Source organism: Ranitomeya variabilis, chromosome 5, assembly GCF_051348905.1.
Source record: "Ranitomeya variabilis isolate aRanVar5 chromosome 5, aRanVar5.hap1, whole genome shotgun sequence".
Classification (NCBI taxonomy): Eukaryota; Metazoa; Chordata; class Amphibia; order Anura; family Dendrobatidae; genus Ranitomeya; species Ranitomeya variabilis.
In genome coordinates, this window is record NC_135236.1 from 406463950 (window position 1) to 406491676 (window position 27727).

At 42.4% G+C, this 27727-nt stretch overlaps 1 protein-coding gene across 1 annotated transcript in view; it reads right to left on the minus strand.

Annotated features, from left to right (window-relative positions):
* Positions 1-495: 495 nt before the first annotated feature.
* ADAMTS20 (ADAM metallopeptidase with thrombospondin type 1 motif 20) overlaps positions 496-27727 on the minus strand; it is a 469041-nt gene continuing 441809 nt past the window's right edge. Inside the window, exons 33-39 of the mRNA XM_077265126.1 lie at positions 23007-23136; positions 17890-17981; positions 17716-17810; positions 15903-16036; positions 14922-15013; positions 14725-14829; positions 496-968 (exon numbers count right to left, since the gene is read on the minus strand). Coding sequence (XP_077121241.1) covers positions 873-968; positions 14725-14829; positions 14922-15013; positions 15903-16036; positions 17716-17810; positions 17890-17981; positions 23007-23136 — 744 coding nt within the window. The 3' untranslated portion in view covers positions 496-872. The remainder of the gene's footprint in view (positions 969-14724; positions 14830-14921; positions 15014-15902; positions 16037-17715; positions 17811-17889; positions 17982-23006; positions 23137-27727) is intronic.

The window sequence follows — 27727 nt, forward strand, 5'->3', positions numbered from 1 at the left end:
GTGACTGGAATCGGATAAACAGAGCAGGTCACATCACTGGTGGGGGCGGCGCTAAATATCGGTGACACCAGTCTGAGCACACATGCTCAGATCAGACTTCCCTCTCCTCTCTGCCTGAATGCTGCTATAAAGTGCATTCCATTCAGATGACAAGCCCTGTGATGTGCTGATCACTAGAATGCATATCACAGGTCTTGTCAGCTGAAGGCACGGCACTTCAAAACAACATTCAGTCAGACAAGAGTGAATTCTGATGAGAGCTCGGTCATGAATGGTGCAGACTGACTCTGCCTGAATACTTCATTGAAGTGCCATGCCTTCAACTGACATGCCTTGTGAAATACTTTCTAATGATCAGGACATCGCAGGGCTTGTCACCTGAAAGGATGGCACTTCAAAACAGTATTCAGAAAAGAGTGAATTCTGATCTGAGCATGCATTCTGTCACTCAACGAGACGTAGCCCCGCCCTCACCAGTGACATGTCCCGCTCTGATTATGGTCCCCAGATTGGAAGTAGCAGAACCAAAGTCAACATAGAAGGGTATATCACCAACAGAGAGTTGAGCTTTCAGGAGCATGGCAGATAATGCAAGTATATTTGAAAACTGTTAGTTAGGAAGAGTTAGGATAAATGAAAAGGGGATAAATTAGAAGTGGAAAACCTCTTTTAGGTGAATTTAGTGCACCTAAAATCTAAGCTTTGAAATTCTAAGAAAATAACCTGTTATCTTGTTATAGTGTGCTGCACAAGAACACCTACTTCTACAAGATATAGTTGACAGATTCTAGTGGTTTTATGACTGTTGGTAAGGTTGTTAAAAAATAGGTAATACATTTCAACAGCTTTTTTTCATGTAAGTAAGGAGTCCATTAATGATCTTGCACCTGAACTTGGAGACCAACAGTTGAATTGGGAACACATTTTCCACAATAACCTCCACATCTTCCATATATTTTACTCCCATCCTAAAGGAAATAAACATAAATGACTGTTCAATTGACAAGTTTAATTTAAACAGTGAGGTTAGGTAGTCTTAGAAATCCCATATTGCAGCAGTCCTAAAGTACTTAAAAACTGAAGAAACTTGAGCCCATCAGGGTAAATCTTTCACAAGGCTCACTCTCTATTTGCAAATTCATGTCTTCTATAAAATCAGCAGTACTAAATGACTTTTAGATAATAAATTAGCCTGACAAAAGTTAAAAACCTCAGAAGAAAGTAACTCGTGCTACCAGCATTGGATTAGGTGTTTATTGTTGGAATTAATAACTGTAATATAAGAATGACCTACAGTATAAAACCCTATGAAAATAAACTATGCTACTTTATATGAGTCATGATTAATGAAAAAACAGTAAATATCATATGAATAAATACAGTTACATGTAAAAGTTTGGACACCCTGGTAAAAATTACAGTTAAGCAAGTTGAAGATGAAATGATCTCTAAAAGGCCTAAAATTAAAGATGGCACATTTCCTTTATATTTTAGGCTATATATATATATATATATATATATATATATATATATATATATATACTCATCTTTTACATTTCAAAAATTACAAAACGGAAATTGAGCTGATGCTAAAGTTTGTGCAGCCTTGGAGAATTGTTAGCTCAAATAACTCTGACCAAGGCTTCAGACATTAATTTGTCTGATAGATTATGGCTTATTCACTATCATCGTTAGTAAAGGCCACGTGATTCAAATTTCCCAGCTTTTTCAAAATCCAGCCTCCTCTAACCTTGTGCCAAAAAATAGCAGCATTCAGTTCTTCTAAGCAGCTGCCTAGCACAATGAAAATGAAAATGCTGGAAGCAGGAGAAGGTTTTAAGAAGATAGGAAAGCGTTTTCAAGTTGCCCTTTCCTCAGTTTAAAATATAATTAAGAAATAGTAGTTAAGAGTAACAGTAGAGGTCAAAGCTCACAAAACATATATATCCAACAAGGGAAAAGACAAGTATTACAAAAGAGAAAAAAAAACCTAAAATTGAATACTTTATTAAATAACAAACAAAAGAAAATATGTTATACCCAAAAAAATATATATAGCCTAAGTAACAACAAAGACAAACACTAATAGGGGATATAATCCCCCAAAAGAATGTGTGTCTGGACTGATAAAGGACAACCTCAGCTATAAGAGGAAAATATGTATCCTACTTCAAATATTAGGTAATATCAGTGATACACACGTGTTGTCCTATACTTAGTACCAAAGATGTGCAGATATATGTGAGGTATCCCTAAAAGCTGCAAAAAACCTATAGATGTATGCCTACCTAGATGCGGAGGTTGGCACCCTGAAAGAAAAAACGAGAATGGCGCCCCCGCTCGTGCGATGGCTGTCCCTAATCTCCTATCTCCTCCCTATAAGAAATATAGTCAGAAATAAGAAGGCCAGGTGGCTTGTAATATCATATGATCATATGTGATGTTCTATGAACAAAGTATAAGGCCCCCCCTTTTTCAAATGTGATGTGAGAAAAGGGGATATAAATAATAAATCATAACCTTATGCATCAATAAGAACATATAGCAAAGGTCCAAGCTCATTGCAGCATAATAGTACCCTCAACAAGTACAGTACCAGTACGCAAATAATAAAGTCATTCTGTGCTGGCTGATACCACTATATCCAAATATGTTTGACCATGACATATACAAAATTAAGCGCCACAATGCATATCTGAATGTGTCACTATACCCATCCACTAAATGCAGCCAACCAATAAGTGCAAATAATGCAATCAAAGAGAAGATATAATCATATACTCATCTGCTGTATTCATGATATACAAGTGGTTATGGGTCCAGATAGAGTGACTCCTTGGATAGTTGAAGACCAAAACTCTGGACGCGTTTCCCCCAAAATGGGTTCATCAGGAGAGACTAAATGATAGCGTGGCAGTGTGGTGTTGTCCAAAAATAAGGCTGCAACTAATTACCTGTGGGTCCTTCTTAAATACCTAAGCAAACGCTTATGGGAAATCACTTCCTGTTTAACGGACGCATATACAAATGATAAACTTCTGATGACCAAATGCTACGGCGCCATTAAAAGTTCTGACTGGCGCCATTATATTGAAGCCAAATGCCTCCAGCTGTCTACGCGCATAGTCTCATGCACTAGGGGACGATAGATAGAGAGATCACCTGATACGTGCATACTAGAGCGCCTGCGCCGAGGGATACCGGCCGGAGAACCGCCGGGACAACAAGGTACCAGTGTGCACACGCATAGCGCGCATCTGCGCTGATAGAGTTATTCGCTAGCGCCATTATACTGGAGTCAAATGGCTCCATAATGTAAAGCGCATGCACGAACTGGCTGAGAGGCGCTGGGTAACAACATCCTATGAACGGCGCACATTCAAGCGCATGCACTGAAGGATCTAAGCTTAAAGAGTATATTAGACCCCTCGAGTAACTCTGTGCACAAGTAAACCTAGGGCAGAGCGCAATAAAAGATAATATAACAACTGGAGGTGTATTCACCGATAAACATGCATACTTAAAGCCAAGGAAACAATACACAAAACGTATATACATAAATAACCCAAATATAAGGGTACGGTCCCAAACAGCCTGAAACAGTATGAAAAACATAATGAACCCTACACAGGAACACAATACATATAGATATAGCAGGTATAAACAATTAGATACCGAATAAACAATACACAAAAGATAAATGATAATCCTTAAGAACTGGGTAATATAACCCAGTAGTAGGTCTGCCTAATGGTAATGGGCTACTGATTCATAGAAAGCAGCAGTAATTTTGCTGCTCATTTAAACCATCCGGCACAAGAGTTCGAAGTTTGAATATCCATTGACATTCTTTTTGAAGAAGAAGCTTATCAAAATTCCCACCACGTGGGTTGCGTCGCACCAACTCAAGGACACAAAAAGAAACTGCTCTGGTGTCATTCAGATGAACTAACCTGACATGTTTGGCTATGGGTGTGTCCCGTTTATGTTTTATGTCACCAAGATGTTCGCCAATGCGCCTCCGTAATTCCCTTAGTCTTTCCAATATAATTGAGTGGGCATAAACAAGTGGCCATGTAGACCACCCCTTCTGATTTGCAATTCGCAAAATCCCTCATATAGTACACCCTAGCAGAGGTGGTACCCTTAAAGACTTTTTCCCTCCTCACCCATGAGCAAAATTTGCAGTCGCCCACCTGAAAGTACCACAAGGTTTACGATCTAGCCAGGTGCCAGGTGGTTTTGGTTTATCATAAAAACTATGGACCAGCCGGTCCTTGATGGATCTACCTTTTCTATATGTAATCTTTGGGGTTGGCGGGACAAAGTCTTTTAAGTCAGGATCAGCTCTAAGGATCCCCCAGTGTTTTCTAAGGATGTTCTGTACCACACTCGACTCGATGTCAAACATACCAGTGATCCTTGGAACATCGGGCTCATCCATTTTAGGTGACGGGTGTAAAAGATCATGACGGGCACACCCTGCTGCATGTTTCCATGCTCCATCCAAAACCACTTCAGGGTAACCCCTTTGCCCAAACCTTCTTTTTAGAAGGGGGATTATATCCCCTATTAGTGTTTGACTTTGTTGTAACTTAGGCTATATATATTTTTTGGGGTATAATATATTTTCTTTTGTTTGTTATTTAATAAAGTATTCAATTTTATGGGGGGTTTGAACAGTAGAGGTCAAGATAAGGTTTGGAGGACAAAGCAAAATTAAAGTGAGAGCTGCTCATAGGATTGCTAGAGGAGAAAATCAGAACCTCTGCAAAAGACCTTCAGAAGATTTAACTCTTTTACCCCCGAGAGTGGTTTGTACGGTAATGACCAGGCCAATTTTTACAATTTTGACCACTGTCCCTTTATGAAGTAATAACTCTGGAACGCTCTAGGGGACTCTAATACCACGGCAGCTGATACCGAGAGAGGCGGCTCATAGGGAAGCAAGGGCACGGTGGGGTAGCAGAAAGGGATCCGAGAAGTGACTGGGAAACGTTGGTGGACTAGGGGTACTGGTGAGGAAGTGGATGGGAATAAGGAACCAAGGACGTGGACCAAAAAGTATAGGAACCAGGTTCGAGGACTACTGGGGAGTCACACGGAGGCAGGCGATGGCGGCAGGCACTGTGGACTGAACAAGAGAGAAGTCGGGTAAGGATAGTGCAGAGACAGCGCAGCGCACGGAGTACAGGGCCCGAGTCACTAGCACGGAACTCATGTAATAATAAGGCACCTCCACAGAGAGGAAGCAGCCTAATATACCCAATCCCTTAGCCCTATAGGCTGGACGGGTCAGGAGTCAGACACATCGGCTCCATAAGATGCGCATTGCCGCATCCCATGCTTCCCAGGGAGCATGCGCGGGTGCCAGGATCACACGCTGCTGCAGACGGAATGGGGCGAGCAGCGGAGGTAACATAAAATCACATTTTCCTCACAAAAAATGTTGTTTTAGCCCAAGTTTTAAATTTTTCGAAGGGCTAATAGGAAATTTTTTACAGCAAACTGAGGTCCATTTTTTCCTGAGTGTGCCAAAACCCTACATGGAATTGGGAAATATTTTTCAGGCACAGTGCAAAGCTCAGAAGACAAAGAACGCCAGATTTTACTGTTATGGTTTGCTTGTACCAGGACCCACTGGAAGAGCCCATGAGGTGCCAGAACACCAGAACCCCAGATAAGTGACCCCATTTTATAAATTACACCTCTCAAAGAGTTCATCTAGGGGTGCAGTGATCATATTGACACCACGGGTGCGTCACAGAATTTTATACTATTTTATACCATTGAGCAGTAAAGAAAAAATCACTACATTTTTAACATCAAAATTTTTGCCCCAGATTTTACATTTTCAACAAAGAAGTGGGTAAAAATAGAACCAAAATTTGTCCCACATTTTCTACTGAATGTTGCAATACGCCATGTGTAGCTGTACAGTACAACTTAGCCATACGGAGAGACTGGAGCGCAGATTTTCCTAGAACAGTTTGCAGATTCCATATACAGAGTCCCTAATTGCTAGAAGAGCAAAATCCCCCCTCAAATGACCTCATTTTGAAAATTATACCCCTTGGGGAATTTATCTACAGGAGTCTGTAGTGCTGATTTTCACTCCATGGGTATTTTCCAGAAGCAAGCAACAATGAATGTTAAGTGAAAATCGCAAACTGCCGCTGTAGTGACCAGAACATTGCAGTCACCAGTATGATATGCCCAGCCCATGCCTCTGGAGGCATGCACCCGTAAGTTAGGCGGGCTCTCATTGCTTCAGAAATGCCAAATGTGGACTCTATATGTTGTTTAGGTACACTGTGGGGCTCAGAAGGGAGGTGGGCATTTGGATTTGAAAGCACAGAATTTGCTGAATTTCTTTTGGTGGGTGAGCAGCCATTTCTCTTTTCCAGAGCCTTTGTACTTCCAGTAACGTGAAAGCCCCCTATATTTCCATTAACAGATGACGCACCTGAGCCAGGGCTTGCTTCTTTTGTAAACTGAATTGAAGCTCTTATTGGAAACATTTTAAATAACATTTGGGATCACATTTAAACTGACCACTTACTTTGGGATTTACATCTAAATCTCTAAGTCACGTGATTCAGATGAAACCCCCGAGGGATCCATTCACTGTAAAGAGGCAGCAGAGTTACTCTGGACTCCGTCTGGCCTCTGTTTAGCGGTGTCCTTCTTTTCAGAAGTGCATAAAACAGTGGCTGATGGCACTTTTATGCAGGCCTAAAAAGATGAACACCGCTGGATCACAGGCCAGACTGCGTCCACAATGCCTCCATCTGTCTCATTATAGGGAATCTTCCACCAGTGGTTCCGTCTGAATCACATATTTCAGAGATTTACACGGAAACCCCAGTGTAAGCAGTCAACGCAGATTGCAGGATAAATGTGCGCCGAGCCTTAATGTGATCTTTTTTGGAGTCTGAATGAAAAAATTAACAGTAGTTGATTAGGCGACTTTATTCTTCGGGTCGGTGCGATTACAGCAATATCAGATTTATATCGGGTTTTTATGTTTGGCTGCTGTCAAAGACGCTTTTTATTGTGAAAACTAGTTTTTGCATCACCACATTTTGAGAGCTATAATTTATCCATATTTTGTCCCACAGAGTCATATGATGGCTTGTTTTTTTGCAGAACGAGTTGACATTTTTATTGGTACCATTTTCAGGCACATTTCAATTTTTGATCACTTTCTATTCCAATTTTTGTGAGGCAGAACAAACAAAAACCAGCAATTCAGAAATTTATTTTGGAGGGGGTTTATGCCGTTCTGTGTGTGGTAAAATTGATAAGGCAGTTTTATCTTTCAGGTCAGTACAATTACAACAGTACCTTATGTATATCTTTTTTTATGTTTTGAAGCTTTTAAAAAATAAAAACTATTTTATAGAAAAAAATAACTATTTTTGCATTACTTTATTGTGAGAGCTATAACTTTTTTATTCTTCTGCTGATGAAGCTGTATGATGGCTTGTTTTTTGCAGGACAAAATGACATTTACAGCAGTACCATGTGTATTTATATCTGTATTTTTCATCGCGTTTCATTCCACTTTTTGTTCAGTGGCATGATGATAAAGCATTGTTTTTTGCATGTATTTTTTATGGTGTTCACTAAAGGAGTTAACTAGTGGGACAGTTTTATAGGTTGCTGCGTACGCGGTGACACCAAATATGTGTACTTTTATTGTTTGTTTGTTTTTTTTCTTTCAAATATTTATTTAGAGATACAATATCTTTTGATTTTTATTATTATTTTTGATCTTTTTAAAATATTTTTACAATTATTTTAACAATTTTTTTTTACCTTTTTCTAACTTTTTTACTTCATCCCAATATGGGACTATAATTTTTTGAAGGTTGATTGCTTCTAGAGCATGGAGATGAAGCAGCATCTCCATGCTGCAGAAACCGTCAGCTGTGTACAGGCAGACAAACTTGCTCATCATGTACTGGTTATCATCAGCATGTTTGCTAGGTCTGGTGACCCGGATGTTGTCATGACGACATCAGGTCACCATGGCAACGATTGGAACACCGCGTCATGCTGCGGGGTCTCTGATCTAAAGGCAGAGGGGCTGTCAGCCCTCTGCCGGCTTCCAGAATGCTGCGATTATGTTTGATCGCAGAATTTGGGGAGTTAAAGTGCCGGGAGCTGTCTGTGACTGCACCTGGCACTTAGTGCCGGGTGTCAGCTGTCAGAATCAGCTGACACCCGTCGGCAGTCGGCTGCACACCCCCATGTGCGCGGATGTGCGCGGGTGATCGCCTGGATGTAATATTCCATCCATGATCAAATAGGCCCAGGGCCTATGGACGGAATATTACGTCCGATGTCAGAAAGAGGTTAACAGACTGTGGAGTTTTGGTATATTGTTCTGCTGTTCAGATACACCCAAACAAATATGGCTTTCATGGAAATGTCACCAGAAGAAAACCTCTCCTGCCTCCTCATCATAAAACTCAGTATCAGAAGTATTTTGAAACAAGTCCTGTTTACCGGTTAAAAAAAAACTATTTGGCCACAATGATAGAAAGTATGTTTGGAGTAAAAAGGGCACAGGAATATCATGATCCATCATGCTTTGGGGTTGTTTTGCAGCCAATGTCATGGGAAACATTTCACAGGTAGAGGGAATAATGGGTTCAATGAAATTTCAACAAATTATTGATGCAAACATAACACCATCTGTAAAAAAGCTGAAGTTGAAAAGAGGATGGCTTCTACAAATGGATAATGATCCTAAGCACAAGTCAAAATCCACAATAGACCATCTCAAAGGGCGCAAGCTGAAGGTTTTACAATGGCCTCACAGTCCCCTGATTTGAAAATCTGTGGGTAGACCTCAAAGTAGCAGTGCATGCAAGATGACCCAGGAATCTCACAGAACTGGAAGAATTTTCCAAGGAAGAATAGATGAGAATCCCTCAAACAAGAATTGAAAGACTCTTGTCTGGCTACAAAAAGCGTTTACAAGCTGTGATATTTTCAAAAGGGGTCGTACTAGGTATTAACCATGCAGGGTGTCCAAACTTTTGCATTGGTGCATTTTCCTTTTTGTAATTTTAAAAATGTAAAATATAAAATATATATATATATATCCACCATAAAAGAGTTCAGTAGGCGGCACAATCTCTGCTGAGGTTCTATACAAGTCGGTATATTCCTGAGGGAGTGCTTAACAAATAACTCTTGCAATATTCACTGAACCAAACGTCGGGTGCTCCTCCAGAAAATGCGACTATGATAGTAATCCAGGAAATAGAAAAATAGAGGGCACTCACCGGTCTTCATATTCAGTCTTTATTAGCAATACATATGGATAAAATTCATGGCCGGGAACGTCGGAGCCGAAGCTCGTGTGAGCAGGGAAGGAAGGAGACGACGATCGTTTCGCGCTGTGCTTTGCGCTTCTACGGGTCACTCAGTATGAGAGCAAGACAGCGGAAATATAGTGCCGGCCATGACACCCACCTCCACCTGTGAGCCCTCCCACCAAATCTAAAACACTCATTAAAAGGCACAATTAAAAACAATGTCATATAAGCATAATTTCATTACAAAAATTCTTCAGTTATTAAATTAGAATGCTGGCTTGTAAATATGTAAACGAAAATCAACTATACTTAATACCACAGATATAAACACATACACACTAACGAACCCTTAGCACTTGCCCTTGTATTAACCCTCCTCTATCATTACTCTTTTTTTATTCTAGAGGTGCCTATTATTAATCATTTATCCATAAGCTTTCCTAGTCCTTTCAAAGAAATATTGAGAGATCCACTCTATCATTGAAACCTAAAGGGCCCATCGCATTACTGCGCATAATCCATTTTGCCTCGGCCCTGAGCAGCAGATTATCTAAATCACCACCTCTGGTAGGTAAACTAATTTTTTCTATTCCCGCAAAACTTAAACAGTCGGGGCAACCTCCATGCTTCTCCTTCACATGGGCAATTAATCTCGGTACCCCCTTACCTGTGATTATCGACCGGCAATGCTCACGGAACCGCACAAACATAGGTCTGATCGTTTTACCTATGTAATAATATCTGCACGGACAGAAAACCACGTACACAACGTGGTCCGTCCTGCACGTTATGAAATCATTCACTATGTGCCTTATCGCTCCCATTTGCAATGTCCGTTCTATAACATGCTGTTTGCACATAGGGCAGTGTCCACACTTATGGTTTCCTTTAGGCGCAGCAGTCCTCAACCAATTTTGATTAGGCTTGACAATTCTATTCCTCACCAGTTTATCCCGTAACCTGACACTTCTTCTGTTGGCTATCCAGGGACCTCGTGCCACAATAGCTGCCAATTCATGGCAGGAACAGGGGCATTGGCGGACCTGGGGGAACAATCTAGACTTTTGTTAGGTATTAATGAGTCACAGAGTGGGGGTTCACATTTGGGAGTAGGAGAGGTGGCCCCATTTATTGGAGGAGTTTCGTCCAGATTTATGCCTGTTGTATCCCCCGGCAACGTAGTGGATTTATTTGAGGCACAGGTTGTGAAGGATGTGGAGGCACTTATTTATAAAGAATCCCCTAAAAATTTAACTAGAGAAGAAGTGGGGGCCCTTCATGAGATACAAACGTGGGAAGACACAATAGTTCGAGCTGCTGATAAGGGGGGCAAAACAGTGTTGCTTCCCAGATCCTACTACATCAATGAAGCAAAGAGACAATTGTCGGATAGAAGAGTCTATGAACTGCTACCAAGTAACCCTCTGCATCGATACAAATCCGAATTGAGATCTTTTTTGAGAAAGTATGTAGAAATAGGGGTGATCACCCAGAAGAAAGCGGAAAAATTGTTGCCGGAGTTCCCCACCAGACCCCACTGGTATCATATTCCGAAAGTGCACAAATCTGTTCAAAATCCCCCTGGACGGCCGATAGTGTCTGGGATAGGGTCGCTCACAGAGCCCCTATCCCAGTACATTGATTGGCTATTGCGGCCCATCCTGAAAGACATTCCGGCTTATCTTAGAGATACAAACTCTTTTTTGGATAGTATACAGAACTTTGAATGGCAGGATAATTATTCCTTAGCCTCAATAGACGTTGAGAGTTTGTACACTAGAATTCCCCAGGACATAGGGGTTGAAACAATTGAACGGATTTTATGCACGACTGATAAAAGTCAGGATTTCATTGGGTTTGTGTGCGAGGGTTTGAGGTTCATCCTCGCACATAACGCATTCATGTTTCTAGATGAATGGTATGTACAAAAGGTGGGGACTGCGATGGGGACTCCGGCAGCATGTACATTCGCAAATCTTTTTCTGAGTTTCTTTGAGGAGAAATATATCTATGCAGACACCAATGGTTACTTGCGGCATATTAAATTTTATCAGAGATATATAGATGATGTAGTGGTGATCTGGGATGACACTGAAAAAACCTTCAATGATTTTGTTTCCTATCTGAATGAGAGTAACAGGATGAACATGGCATTTACGTCCGTATTCGGAGGCCAGCGTCTAGAATTTCTGGACGTCTTGGTGGAGGTAAAAGGGGATAAAATTTGCACATCGTTGTATCGCAAGCCTGTAGCGGCTAATACGATGATGCATTATAAAAGTTTCCATCCTGAGCATACAAAACAGGCATTGCCTCGCAGTCAATTCATGAGAATTGATAGGGTTAACAATACTGAAGAGGGATTTTTGCGACAATCTGAGGAAATGTCACAACGATTTAGAGAGAGAGGCTACCCAGAAAAATTGATCACATCAGAAAAGGAGAAAGTGATAAGAGAAAGGGGATTGGCTAATGATCATATTTTGGTGACACACAGGCCGAAAAAAGAAAAAAGATTCACTTTTTGTTTCCCATATAATAGTATGGATCAGCAGATTAGGTTGGCTATTAAGAGAAATTGGCACATTTTGGGACAGGATAAAGAATTGGCAGCTATTGTGGCACGAGGTCCCTGGATAGCCAACAGAAGAAGTGTCAGGTTACGGGATAAACTGGTGAGGAATAGAATTGTCAAGCCTAATCAAAATTGGTTGAGGACTGCTGCGCCTAAAGGAAACCATAAGTGTGGACACTGCCCTATGTGCAAACAGCATGTTATAGAACGGACATTGCAAATGGGAGCGATAAGGCACATAGTGAATGATTTCATAACGTGCAGGACGGACCACGTTGTGTACGTGGTTTTCTGTCCGTGCAGATATTATTACATAGGTAAAACGATCAGACCTATGTTTGTGCGGTTCCGTGAGCATTGCCGGTCGATAATCACAGGTAAGGGGGTACCGAGATTAATTGCCCATGTGAAGGAGAAGCATGGAGGTTGCCCCGACTGTTTAAGTTTTGCGGGAATAGAAAAAATTAGTTTACCTACCAGAGGTGGTGATTTAGATAATCTGCTGCTCAGGGCCGAGGCAAAATGGATTATGCGCAGTAATGCGATGGGCCCTTTAGGTTTCAATGATAGAGTGGATCTCTCAATATTTCTTTGAAAGGACTAGGAAAGCTTATGGATAAATGATTAATAATAGGCACCTCTAGAATAAAAAAAGAGTAATGATAGAGGAGGGTTAATACAAGGGCAAGTGCTAAGGGTTCGTTAGTGTGTATGTGTTTATATCTGTGGTATTAAGTATAGTTGATTTTCGTTTACATATTTACAAGCCAGCATTCTAATTTAATAACTGAAGAATTTTTGTAATGAAATTATGCTTATATGACATTGTTTTTAATTGTGCCTTTTAATGAGTGTTTTAGATTTGGTGGGAGGGCTCACAGGTGGAGGTGGGTGTCATGGCCGGCACTATATTTCCGCTGTCTTGCTCTCATACTGAGTGACCCGTAGAAGCGCAAAGCACAGCGCGAAACGATCGTCGTCTCCTTCCTTCCCTGCTCACACGAGCTTCGGCTCCGACGTTCCCGGCCATGAATTTTATCCATATGTATTGCTAATAAAGACTGAATATGAAGACCGGTGAGTGCCCTCTATTTTTCTATTTCCTGGATATATATATATATAGTATATAATTTCTCTCTCCTCTGACATGTATATCAGGTCAGAAGGGAGAGAAATTATTTTAATAGCAGACATGCATTTTTTTTACTTGATCTCCGTTATTCATCGAATAATGGTGATTACATGATCGGTGACCATAAAATCTGGCCCTGATTGTGTTCTCCAGAGTCTCAGCTACCCCCGGTAACTGAAACTTCGGACTCTGTGGAGCAGCACTTTGAAGAGAAAATAAATAATTTTAGCTCACCTGGATAAATTCCTTCAGCGAAGCAAAGGATTGAGTACCTGCCAGACTCCATGAACCATGAGGAAGGAAAAATAATCCAGCTTCGTTGTTAAAAATTGAAAAACCTTTATTCCATTTGCAGTTGATTTTTATATTCTACACTATCCTTTATTTATTTATTTTTTTTAAATTGGAATAAAGGTTTTTCAATTTTTAACAAGGAAGCTGGATTATTTTTCCTTCCTCATGGAGCAGCACTATAACCTTATTCCTGATTGCTGTTCTAAAATGGTGATGAGCGAATAAGGCCCCTTAGCCGCCAAAAATTTAATGCATATCGGCAGTCCTTAAGGGGTTAAAGAAAAACCACAACTGCATACTGAAATCAGTTCCACACCTGTCCTTAGGTTGTATGTGGTATCGCAACTCAGCTTTATTAAAGCGAATAGCTTTGGCCTACAATATCACATACAAACTGTGTGTTTTGACTAAAGCACCCATCATTTTTAATCCTCAATAATCCCTTTAGGCAAATGAAGATGCTGAAAATAACTTTAGTGTGAAGGTGACATAATTTGGAAAGTGATCACTTTTCAGGAGAAAAAAGTAAATGTGATTGAAAACTGCTAGTGTCACAAAATAAAAAGAGGAATATCAGGTTTGGGATGACAAAACAGGAGAAAAGTTTCTGGCAGGGAGGAAGAATGTATAAGGAGGAGTATAGAAAAGAGTTAAGCCTGAAGATGCTTCTATGTTCTTATATGCAAATTGCCTCTTCCGAGAAAAAGAGGACTTAACTCTATAGCGCCACCTGTTGGAAGTAGCGATCCTACAAGTCACAATCAACCCTCTAACGAGTCATGCAATATGACTAAGGATAAAAGCCAAATCAGTATCTCAATTCGCAGACACGGTGTTTCGGGCTGTTGGCCCTCGTCAGTGCGAAGCATGAGAACTGATTTGGCTAGGTGAGAGGCTCTGGACTGGGGTCTAAGGGGTAACGTTTCTCCTTATGGAGAGTGACATACCAGCTGGCTTGTCAAGGTAAGGAGGCTTATTCGCCGTGCAATGCTCCTCTGGGAAATTAAATATGCAAATTGCCTCTTCTGAGAAAAAGAGGACTTAACTCTATAGCGCCACCTGTTGGAAGTAGCGATCCTACAAGTCACAATCAATCAACCCTATGTTCTTATGCATTCCATGTACACTATCTAATACATGTCATAATACATAAATCAGAAAACTTATATATTAACTTTGGTTATCAAGCACACAAGTGTTTTCTAGCATTTTTCTTTTAATGTTATGACATTTGCCATTTAATAGAAACTAAAAAGTAACACTTTGATTCTGGCACGAATATCATCAAATCACAACTGGGATTTTTTTCTAAAAACATATTCAAGTGTTTTCAGATACTCTGCATTTACAATAATTTTTCTTTTTAGACATTGCTAATACATATAGCTTACCTGTGACCTGTGAACATTGACACTTGCATAATTCCCTTGAGCAATCCATTTGACAGAGTCTGATACTCGAAAATTGGTTCCTGAAAGATTAATGCTAAACTGCCCCTATGGCAGAAAATAAAAATTTTGACTTTTCACATGTAGCTAATTATGACATGATGATTGCAGTAATTTAATCACAAAACACATATACTTACCTGTGGACACTTGGCGGCACTGTAACAATCACCTGCTGTGGCAAATGGAACTGCTCTCCCATTCAGTGTACGGGCATAGAGAAGATCTGTAGCTAAAAAGTTGTTTAACACAATTACTAAAATACTCTTATAAGTCATATAATTCATTTAAAGTAAGAGATTGTAGACTATTAGAACAACCCCTTCTCATCCTGAATATTTGCCTCAATAAAATAAAAACATTTATATTCACTTCCCACGATGACATCATTGTCAGCACAAACGTTTCGGGGGCTCAAGTGAGGTTGTTACGTCATGTGAACCCTGCTCCCAATCAGTGCTGGCATCACTCTCTCCGCCTTCAGATGTATAAGTAATCAAGAGAAAGTGAATAGCCAGCCGCAGCTCTCACATGAACTCCGGGAACGCAAGTGCCGACACTGCTGGAACAACGCAAGTGCGGGAAGTGAGCAACATTCCGCATGAGAAGGGGTTGTCCTAGTAGTGGACAACTCCTTTAAGGTAGAATCCGGTCAGATCTTTGAGCTGACACTAGTATGCTCATTGACATTACTAGCTTTAGTAGGCTATGGCTTGTTAGATTTTCTTTCAAACTGAAGTTGAGAAGTTCCGCTTTACTTGTGCAAGTCAAACATTTACCAATCATCAAAATAAAGAAGCTCTATTCAGCTCTGACAAATAAGCAATCATCTTTATTCACATGGATATAACACAGAGGAAATATACTGGAATAAAACTTCATGTTAGGATAGAGCTACAATTTCGCTATCGGTATCGACACTAGCGTGATGGTAGCACTATCCTAACATGAAGTTTGCTTGTTTGTCAGAACCAGATATTTATTTATTTTGTCTATACTGATGTGTCATGGCAGAGCTGTCATTCGAGCACTGAAAATCACAGGAACAAGTAACGATGAGCTGGAAGACTTTCTTTTTCCTTGTTTTCCTATTATATATAAATATATTTGTAGAAACTTACATTTGATTTGCATTGAGATAATATCAAGCCTTATTTTGTTGAATACAGTGAGTCCAGCTGCAAGATAGTCATTTTTGCATGCACAGTCTTGCCTTCTACTCCCATTGAATGGACACTCATATGGATTTCTCAGCCTACATAAAGATAGAAGAGGCAGAATAAAGATCTTCAGGCTATTTGCCCAGATATGCCGATTATCATGCACAGTAGAATGTGTTTTATTTAAAGTGGTTGTCATGTCAGACGCTGTTCACACTAGGGCGTCCGACAGACAGCAGTAATTCCACTTACGTCCACTACACGCTCAGTGGCGTCGGCTAGATTTTATCCAGCTTGCTCGGGGTTAATCTAGCTGGTAATCAGGTTGGAGGCTGGGTCACGCCCACGGCCTTTAAATAGTCGCGCTGGACTTTGGGCGTCGCCGATTATAGCTTGTGCTTTGTGTCTAGTGATTCCCGTCTGGAGTGGTGGTCTTGTTGGAGGAATATCGTATCTGGTGGTGTAGTATCCTTTGTTATATTCCTCCTTCCTATATTTGTATTTGTTTTGCCCTGTCCACATTATAGTGTATTCCTGTATGTCTGCGGCGTGGTGTGCTTTTCAGTTTTCCCTGTCTGTGCTTTCTGTGGGGATTGGTGTGTGGTCTCTTCACTGGGTGGCGGGTGGTGGTCTCAGCTTAGGGCTGAAACAGGAGACAGGGTCAGGCCTGGCGGCCCAGACATGCACACCTTTAGTGTAACTTCTGGGAAAGGGACAGACAGGGTTTCCCTAACCTAAGGGAAATCGCAGGGGCCCGGGTAACCAGCCTTAGTCTACCCAGTACCCCCCTGACATTGGTTTTCCCAGAATCAAGATGAATAGGCAGTAAGTATCATATTACTGGCGGACACAGCAACCAAAAGATACTTATAATCCAGTCTTCTTCAGCCACACCATATTCTTCACTTGCTACTGTACAATTTCTAAAGTTCCTCTACATTTGATACACAACATTTTTGAATAATTGAGATCATAAAAGACATGTAGGCCCTTCATAACCGGATGATATTCCATTCTTGAGTTTTTGATTATCCCTTCTTGTCTTGCCTGTGTGGATTGGATAGGTTGTTAGTAGTGATGAGCGAGTGTACTCGTTGTTCAGGTTTTCCGTCACTCGTCCGAGTCTCAGCTCACTCACACCCATATGAGCCTATGGGTGCAAGTGAGACAACGCACATCACTCGGATATCATCCGAGTGATGTACATTATACGCTGACCCCGGCAGTGGAGGAGATGGAGAAATTAGTTTCTCCGCCTCCTCCACAGCTGTGCTCCAATCAGCTCTGTGCGAGAGGCTCGGAGCACAGACGCATGACACTTGGCTCCCGCTCGCAGCAGAGCAAGAGCCGAGGGTCCTTAGCATATCGCATCCGATGCTCTCGCATCAGATGCAATATGCTAGTGTGACTCCAGCCTTATAGGAGCACCAACACGGCAACCATGGGGACCTTCAATTGCTGCATTGTTGAGGTGGGGCTAGCAGGCTAGCAGACACTTGAATGACTACACCAGACAACTGGGCCATTAAAATGACACTGTGAGAGACTTAACAGCAGCTAAGCAGCAGCACTTATCGGAGCATGCTCTAGTTGCTTCTGTTATAGGCAGATGCTGGCTGTATAGCACACGCAGCACTTGCTGGGTATGGACACAGCTCTGCTCTAGTCATCTGCTCCCAATATAGGACATATTGGTGTGAGGTAAAATATCTAGAATTTGTTTTATCTTAGATTAGTACTTACAACATTTGGAATATTAGAAATTTCTGAATACCTATATCCGAACACTTCTGAAAAGTTATCCCCTTCGCCTTTTACCAATGTTATATATTCTTTTGGATTATCTGACTGCATTCCTGAACAGTAAATCTGAAAGAAATAAAGAAACCCATGAAGTACCATAGTGATTACAATCCTAAATATGTAATATCTGTAGCATTAAACCTACCTTGACTTTTTTGTTGGCAATTTTCAATAAATATTCACCATCTACATCAGTGCTATTTAGCAAGCGTAGTTCTTTGCAGTTCTTATAGTCACCTGTGGATGATATCATGATAGAGGGATTATTCTGCCTTCCAGCTTACATAACATGACATAAAAACTATGTTTCATCACCAAACCGCCTAGTGACCATTAAGTAATAGTTCTTTTATATTTTACAATACATAAAGTTGTAGCAGACATCACATTAACATCCAGCATCTGTACAAGCACATCGCTAAAGTACTCTGAGTACTCACTCTTACTCCCTGAGTATACAGATATTACACAATGCTACTGGAAAAACAGCTAAAAATACTAAATGTTACTAAATTTATGGTTATGAAACTCGACAACAACAGTGACAGACATATAATTCCCAGTAGCAGCGACAGGCACACGTCTCCCACCAACTGCAACAACTGCAAGCTCCCTAGTAACTACAACAGGACACCAAATAACAGCTGACAGCCAAAGGATCCCATAACAATGACAGTAATAAGTTAGAAAAATTCACATATGGTGTCATTTAATACCTAATGAAAAGGCAAATTAGAGGGGGGATGATAGTGATCTAAGATCTCATCTCTTCAATAGACACCAACATTTTATTTTAAAAGCCACTCTTTGTAATCATAGGCCAATAACACAATTTACAGCATGAGGCAGTAAGCTATTTCTACCTTTCACAAATCACAGACAGAATAAATGGTAGCACTACAGGTCCCTTGACAAAGGAATTTTGAGGCATTACCAAAGTGGCATAAATTCTATAGGTTAGCCTCCTCTATTCCTGATCGTGGGGAAATAGCCCAAAAGATGTCACCTATACTTAAATTAAACCACACATATAAAGAAATTTAATTAGCTCCCACCTGTAACATTTCTGGCATATTCTCAATATACTGTATGTCTTAAATGCTTGACAATTTTGGCTCACAGATTTTCATTGGAAAACAAAAATTCTGTGACCCTCCATTTGCCAATGAATTCCAGTTATCATCTGAGCGAAAGCAGCTACAGTGGCGTGAAGAAGTTTTGGGCACCCCTGGTCAAAATTGCTGCTATTGTGAACAGTTAAGCAATTTGAAGATGAAATGATCTCTATAAAGCCTAACGTTAAAGATGACACAATTCCTTTGTATTTTAGTATATATCTATAATATAATGGTGGGAGCGTCACTCTGTCCGAAGCCTTTATAGACTGCAGAAGCGCGACGCATCTGCACAGTCTGGACCCCACAGAGTTACACTGCAGGGTTGAGAATTGTGGTCCAGGAGATCGAGGTATGCGCAGTAGAGTAGCTACCGGGGGGGCAGAGGGGACCATCTCCCTGGGACCAGTGCTCAGAGGGGACCCACCCAGAGCTATGCTACTGTAACTGTATTGGCGTGCACAGCGCGCTGATACAGTTACATCCTGCGACAGAGCAGGGAGAATCAATCTTCTTGCCCGGCCACCCGGCATGGGGCCCCTGAGCAGGCGGGGGGCGGTGCCAGCATCTAGCCAATGCAGCTGACCGTATTGATGAGGGAAGGAGTGCTACGCTCCTTCTCCCATCATCCCCCTGTCAGCGTCTGATGTCACCAATGCTGACACTGACAGGGGTTGCAATGACATCACTGCCTGCCGCCCGCAGTCCGTAGGTGAGTGGGAGCAGGGAACAGCGCAGGAACCAGGAAGAAGAAAGGTATTTATTTATCGTTTTTCTTATGGGGGCTGCCTTATACTTCAGAGTCTGCCTGTGTGGGGGGGTGATGCCTTATACTACAAAGTCTGCCTGTGGGGGGTGCTGCCTTATACTGCAGAGTCTGCCTGTGGAGGGGAGCGCTGCCGCCTTATATTACAGAGTCTGCCTGTGGGGGGGTGCTGCCTTATACTACAGAGTCTGCCTGTGGGGGGGTGCTGCCTTATACCACAAAGTCTGCCTGTGTGGGGGTGCTGCCTTATACTACAGAGTCTGCCTGTGGGGGGTGCTGCCTTATACTACAGAGTCTGCATGCTGGGGGGTGCTGCCTTATACTACAGTCTGCCTGTGGTGGGGGGTGCTGCCATATACTACAGAGTCTGCCTGTGGGGGTGTGCTGCCTTATACTACAGAGTCTGCCTGTGGGGGGTGCTGCCTTATAGTACAGAGTCTGCCTCTGGGGTATGCTGCCTTATACTATAGAGTCTACCTGGGGGGTGCTGCCTTATACTACAGAGTCTGCCTGTAAGGGGTGCTGCCTTATACTGCAGGGTCTGCCTATAGGGTGCTGCCTTATACTACAGGGTCTGCCTATGGGGTGCTGTCTTATACTATAGGGTCTGCCTATGGGGTGCTGTCTTATACTACAGAGTCTGCCTATGGGGTGCTGTCTTATACTACAGGGTCTGCCTATGGGGGCTGCCTTATACTAGAGGGTCTGCCTATGGGGTGCTGTCTTATAATACAGAGTCTGCCTATGGGGTGCTGTCCTATACTACAGAATCTGCCTGTGGGGTGCAGTCTTATACTACAGAGTCTGCCTGTGGGGTGCTGTCTTATACTGCATAGTCTGCCTATGGGGTGCTCTCTTATACTACAGGGTCTGCCTATGGGGTGCACAGGATGGAAGCAGCACATACCAGGAAGGAAACCACATACCAATATAAATGCTCGCCACCCGGGCGTAGAACGTAGAACGGGTTAAATAGCTTTTATATATATATATATATATATATATATATATATATATATATATATAAATATAGTTTTCATCATTTACAATTTAAAAATTACAAAAACGAAGATGGGCAAATGCAAAAATGTAGGCACCCTGCAAGGTTAGTACCTACTAGCACCCCCTTTTGAAAGTGTCACAGCTTGTAAACGCTTTCTGTAGCCAGCCAAGAGTCTTTTAGTTCTTGATAGAGGTTCTTGATTTAGTTCTTGATAGTTTTTTCATCCATTCTTCCTTGGAAATTGTTTTCAGGTCTGTGAGATTCCTGGGTCGTCTTGCAAGGACTGCTATTTTGAGGTTTTGCCACAGATTTTCAATGATGTTCAGATCAAGAGACTTTGAGAGCCATTGTTAAACAAGTGACATGCACTGTGAGCTGTGAGGTCTTATATAGACAGGTATGTGCCTTTCCAAATCAAGTCCTATCAGTTTAATTACACACAGCTGGACTCCAATGATCTTAAGGAGGATCACAAGGAAATGGACAAGCTTGTGACTTGAATATGAGTGTCTGAGCAAAGGGTCTGAATACTTAAGTTATGACCACATAATATTTCAGTTTTTGTTTTTTAATAAATATGCAAAAATTTCTACATTTTCTACATTTTTTTCAGTCAAGATGGGGTGCAGAGTGTACATTAATGAGAAAAAAAATGAATACTTTCCATACCCACTGTATATATTCTTTTTTTTGTATTATTGTTTTTTTGCCTAAAATACAAATGAAATGCGTTATCTTTAACTTTTGTTTTACTGTTCACTATAACAATAATTGTAACCAGTACTTCTCAAACTTTTACATGCCACTGTAGTTTGAATTTTGACAACAGGGCTATAGAAGACCTGATTTTCATGACACTTGTGTCACGGGTTTACCACGACAGAGAGGAGCCAGAAGACCGCAGCGTCTGATTTACAATACAATACACTTTATTGATCCCAGGGGGAAATTACAGTATTACAGCAGCAATACAAAGAGCAGTACATAAAATGTTAAGACACAAATCTTGCACAGGTATACCGACATTACATAACAAATAAATGTGAGTAGTTCAGGTATAAAAGTCACTGTTAATTGACATTAGTACACCTGCAATCAGTTGTTGTCTACCACCCTTAGGAAAGTATTATACATCCCCATAGCAGTAGGTACAAACGATTTCCTGAATTTCTCCTTCTTGCACCTTAGTAGGATTAGACGACTGCTGAATGTGCTCTTCTGCTTCAAGAACAGTTCATATAGGGGGAGTGTATTATTATTCACTATAGCCCTACACTTTTTCTGAATCCTATCCTCCAATATCTCCTCAAAAGAGTCCAGATGGAGGCCAACAGCAGCACTTGCCTTCATGAAAAGTTTGTTGAGCTTATTAGTGTCCGATACTCGCACACTACTGCCCCAGCAAATGATAGCAAAAAAGATGGCGCTTGCCACAATGGACTGGTAGAACATTTCCAGCATTTTCTCCTACTCCTGCACTGGTTAGAAGCACTTCACCTTTGTAATAAATGGTGCAGGTTTCTTTTCGCAGGGCAGGGGCTAATCTTGTCAGTTGAGAGCTCCTGAAAGCTTTCCTGCACTAAGGCTCAGCTATTCACTGTTAGCCATTCCCATCTCCTATATAATCTGGGCCCTGGCAAGCACTCATTGTCAGAAAAGCTTTAGCTGCATGCCTGGAGGTTGTTAGTTGGTGGTTGTTATTTGAGAAGTGGCTTTATCTGTGACTGTTGCTAGGTTTCTGGTGTGTGCTAATTCCCCTTCTTCTCCTACTTTGGTTTTACCCCATCCTTCACTCCCCAGTGTATTCCTCTGTTGTTTGTGTGAGTATATGTGTATGATTGGCATTTTCCTTTATCCCTGTTCGTATTACCTTGTTAGTTTGGTTGGTGTATTATGGTACACTACTACTCCCCTCTTCCCTGGGTTAGGGCAGGGTACAGACTGAGGGCAGATTTAGGAGCTAAGGCAAGGTACGTGACCCTGGCATCTTCACAATCAGAAGTAATCCGGGAATAGTGCGATCTAGGGTGCCCCTAGCATTAGGGACAGGGAAGGAGGCCCCTGGTCCCAGGACACCCGACAACAGAGCCATGACAACTTGTATTTTTCTATGACTTAATAGACTTTAATAAAGATCTATATGAATAAGCACCACTATCTACCTCCTAGACCTCAGTTCTTGTAATTGGCAAGGGTATCAGAAGTGAGGTTTATACCATTTAAATATTTATAACTTATCTTGCTCTTACGCTATAAATGGTGAAAAATATCAGTTTAAAAAATATACATACCAAAGATAACATTCATGTGAAGGGATCATTATACTACAATAAGTATGTTTCTTATAAATGCTCGTTATTGATGGAAACAACACTTACAGTATTTTGACAAACATGATTTCCTAGCACGGGGTTTCACATGTGATGGACACAGATCACTTGAAAGATTGTTTTCAGTCAGGCACACTACTTTTCTTTCCATGAAGCCAATGCCACATGTTGTAGAACACTGTTTGAAGAGGGCAAATAGCATTAATTGCAAGTTCGAGAAGGATTCAGAACCATAAAATATGAATTTATCAAAAGTATCTTCCTAGTAATGTGTTTTGCATATAAACAACATACACAACATTTTGTTGCACAATCAGCTATTTCCTACTACTGTGATTATTGTTCAAAAACAGCAGGGCTATATTTAGCTATTCAATGTACAGTATATCTCATAGGCTTTTTCTTCAACCTAGAGTTCTACTTTCATGCATTAATGCAGATGGGCAGTTTACAGGGCTTGGTCCCTTTAATATGACAAAATCTGTCACTAGATTTTTGCTGCCACATCTGACAGCAACATAAAGTGGAGGCAGAGACCCTGATTTTAACCCCTTCCCGACCTTTGACGCCACGTAGGCGTCATGAAAGTCGGTGCCAATCCGACCCATGACGCCTATGTGGCGTCATGGAATGATCGCGTCCCTGCAGATCGGGTGAAAGGGTTAACTCCTATTTCACCCGATCTGCAGGGAGAGGGGGAGTTGTACTTCAGCACAGGGGGGGGTGGCTTTGCCCCCACGTGGCTACGATCGCTCTGATTGGCTGTTGAAAGTGCAACAGCCAATCAGAGCAATTTGCAATATTTCTCCTATGAAAATGGTGAAATATTGCAATCCAGCCATGGCCGATGCTGCAATAGCATCTGCCATGGCTGGAAATCATGTTCTGCCCCCCCCCCACCACCCCCGATCTCCTCCCCAGTCCTCCGTTCTGTCTGGTACCCCCCTCCGTCCCCCTGTCCGCTCCCCCGTGCTCCTGTCCGCTCCCCCCGTCCTCCGCTCCCCCCCCTGTGCTCCGATCCACCCCCCCATACTTACCGAGCCTCCCGAAGTCGGTCCGTCTTCTCCCTGGGCGCCACCATCTTCCAAAATGGCGGGCGCATGCGCAGTGCGCCCGCCGAATCTGCCGGCCGGCAGATGAGTTACAAGTACATTTTGATCGCTGTGGTAGGTTCTATCACAGCGATCAAAATTAAAAAAATAATAAATAAACACCCCCCTTTATCACCCCTATAGGTAGGGACAATAATAAAATAAAGAAAATATTTTTTTTTTCTTTTTCCACTAGGGTTAGGGTTAGAACTAGGGTTAGAACTAGGGGTAGGGTTAGGGTTAGGGTTAGGGGTAGGGTTAGGGTTATGGCATGTGCACACAGTGCGGATTTGGCCGCGGATCCGCAGCGGATTGGCCGCGGATCCGCAGCGGATTGGCCGCGGATCCGCAGCGGATTGTGTCATGAATCCCCAATGGCTAGGGATAGCACAGGACAAGCAAGGTACAAATAAATAACGGACGAGCTCTAGGGTGATGGAACCTGGGCTGACCGCTGCCCTACGCCTGACAAACGCAACTAGAGATAGCCAGGGAGCGTGCCTACGTTGGTTCTAGACGCCACGCACCAGCCTAAGAGCTAACTAGTACTGCAGAGAAAATAAAGACCTCACTTGCCTCCAGAGGGATGAACCCCAAAAGGTATAGTTGCCCCCCACATGTATTGACGGTGAAATGAGAGGAAGGCACACACATAGAGATGATATATATAGGTTTAGCAAATTGAGGCCCGCTGTAAACTAGAAAGCAGAACGATACAAAAGGGGTCTGAGCGGTCAGCAAAAAACCCTAATCAAAAAACCATCCTGAGATTACAAGAACCCATGTGCCAACTCATGGCACATGGGGAGAACCTCAGTCCACTAGAGCTACCAGCTAGCATAGAGACATAATAAGCAAGCTGGACAAAAAACCAAGCAACTGAAAATCAGCACTTAGCTTATCCTGAAAGATCTGGGAGCAGGTAGGCAGGAACCAAACAGAGCACATCTGAAAACATTGATAGCCGGCAAGGGAATGACAGAAAGGCCAGGTAAAATAGGAAACACCCAGCCTCTGATGGACAGGTGGAAACCAAAGGCCGCAACCCACCAAAGTCACCCAGTACCAGCAGTAACCACCAGAGGGAGCCCACAAACAGAATCCACAACAGTACCCCCCCCTTGAGGAGGGGTCACCGAACCCTCACGAGAACCCCCAGGGCGATCAGGGTGAGCTCTATGGAAGGCACGGACCAAATCAGTCGCATGAACATCGGAGGCGACCACCCAGGAATTATCCTCCTGACCATAACCCTTCCACTTAACCAAATACTGGAGTCTGTGTCTGGAAACACGAGAATCCAAGATCTTCTCAACAACATACTCCAATTCTCCCTCCACCAGCACCGGAGCAGGAGGCTCAACCGAAGGAACAACGGGCACCTCATACCTCCGCAACAATGACCGATGGAACACATTATGAATAGCAAACGACGCCGGGAGATCCAAACGAAAAGATACAGGGTTAAGAATCTCCGAGATCCTATAAGGACCGATGAACCGAGGCTTGAACTTAGGAGAAGAGACCTTCATAGGGACAAAACGAGAAGACAACCACACCAAATCCCCAACAAGAAGTCGGGGACCCACGCGGCGACGGCGATTAGCAAACTGCTGAGTCTTCTCCTGAGATAACTTCAAATTGTCCACCACCTGATTCCAAATCTGATGTAGCCTGTCCACCACCACGTCCACTCCAGGACAATCCGAAGACTCCACCTGACCAGAGGAAAAACGAGGATGAAACCCCGAATTACAAAAAAAAGGAGAGACCAACGTGGCAGAACTAGCCCGATTATTAAGAGCAAATTCGGCCAGTGGCAAAAAAGCAACCCAGTCATCTTGATCAGCAGAAACAAAACACCTCAAATAAGTTTCCAAGGTCTGATTAGTTCGCTCCGTCTGGCCATTCGTCTGAGGATGGAATGCAGACGAGAAAGACAAATCAATGCCCATCTTGGCACAAAACGTCCGCCAAAATCTAGACACAAACTGGGATCCCCTGTCAGAAACGATATTCTCCGGAATCCCATGCAAACGAACCACGTTCTGAAAAAATAAAGGGACCAACTCAGAGGAGGAAGGCAACTTAGGCAAGGGCACCAAATGAACCATCTTAGAAAAGCGGTCACACACAACCCAGATAACGGACATTTTCTGTGAAACCGGGAGATCAGAAATAAAATCCATGGAAATGTGCGTCCAAGGCCTCTTCGGGATGGGCAAGGATAACAACAACCCACTGGCCCGAGAACAGCAAGGCTTAGCTCGAGCACATACTTCACAAGACTGCACAAAGGTACGCACATCCCTAGACAAGGAAGGCCACCAAAAAGACCTGGCCACCAAGTCTCTAGTACCAAATATTCCAGGATGACCAGCCAACACAGAAGAATGGACCTCGGAGATGACTCTACTGGTCCATTCATCCGGAACAAACAGTCTTTCTGGTGGACAACGATCCGGTTTATCCACCTGAAACTCCTGCAATGCACGTCGCAAGTCTGGGGATACGGCGGACAATATTACCCCATCCCTAAGGATACCAGTAGGCCCAGAGTCTCCAGGAGAGTCAGGCACAAAACTCCTGGAAAGAGCATCTGCCTTCACATTCTTTGAACCTGGCAGGTATGAAACCACGAAATTGAAACGAGAAAAAAACAACGACCAACGAGCCTGTCTAGGATTCAAACGCCTGGCAGACTCAAGGTAAATGAGATTCTTGTGATCAGTCAAGACCACCACACGATGTTTAGCACCCTCAAGCCAATGACGCCACTCCTCAAATGCCCACTTCATGGCCAAAAGCTCCCGATTACCCACATCATAATTGCGCTCGGCGGGCGAGAATTTTCTAGAGAAGAATGCACATGGCTTCATCACCGAGCCATTAGAACTTCTCTGTGACAAAACCGCCCCCGCTCCAATCTCGGAAGCATCAACCTCAGCCTGGAAAGAAAGTGAAACATCTGGTTGACACAACACAGGAGCAGAAGAAAACCGGCGCTTAAGTTCCTGAAAGGCCCCCACGGCCGCAGGAGACCAATCAGCAACATCAGCACCCTTTTTAGTCAAATCAGTCAAAGGTTTAACAATACTGGAAAAATTAGCAATGAACCGACGATAAAAATTAGCAAACCCCAAGAACTTCTGCAGGCTCTTAACAGATGTAGGCTGTGTCCAGTCACAAATTGCCTGAACCTTGACGGGATCCATCTCAATAGTAGAAGGAGAAAAAATGTACCCCAAAAAAGAAATCTTCTGGACTCCGAAGAGACACTTTGAGCCCTTCACAAACAGAGAATTGGCCCGCAGAACCTGAAACACCTTCCTGACCTGTAGAACATGAGACTCCCAGTCATCAGAAAACACCAAAATATCATCCAAATACACAATCATAAACTTATCCAGATATTCACGGAAAATATTGTGCATAAAGGACTGAAAGACTGACGGAGCATTGGAGAGTCCAAAAGGCATTACCAAATACTCAAAATGGCCCTCAGGCGTATTAAATGCGGTTTTCCACTCATCACCCTGTTTTATCCGCACCAGATTATACGCACCGCGAAGATCTATCTTAGTGAACCACCTAGCCCCCTTAATGCGAGCAAACAAATCAGTCAATAATGGCAATGGATACTGATATTTGACTGTAATCTTATTCAGAAGGCGATAA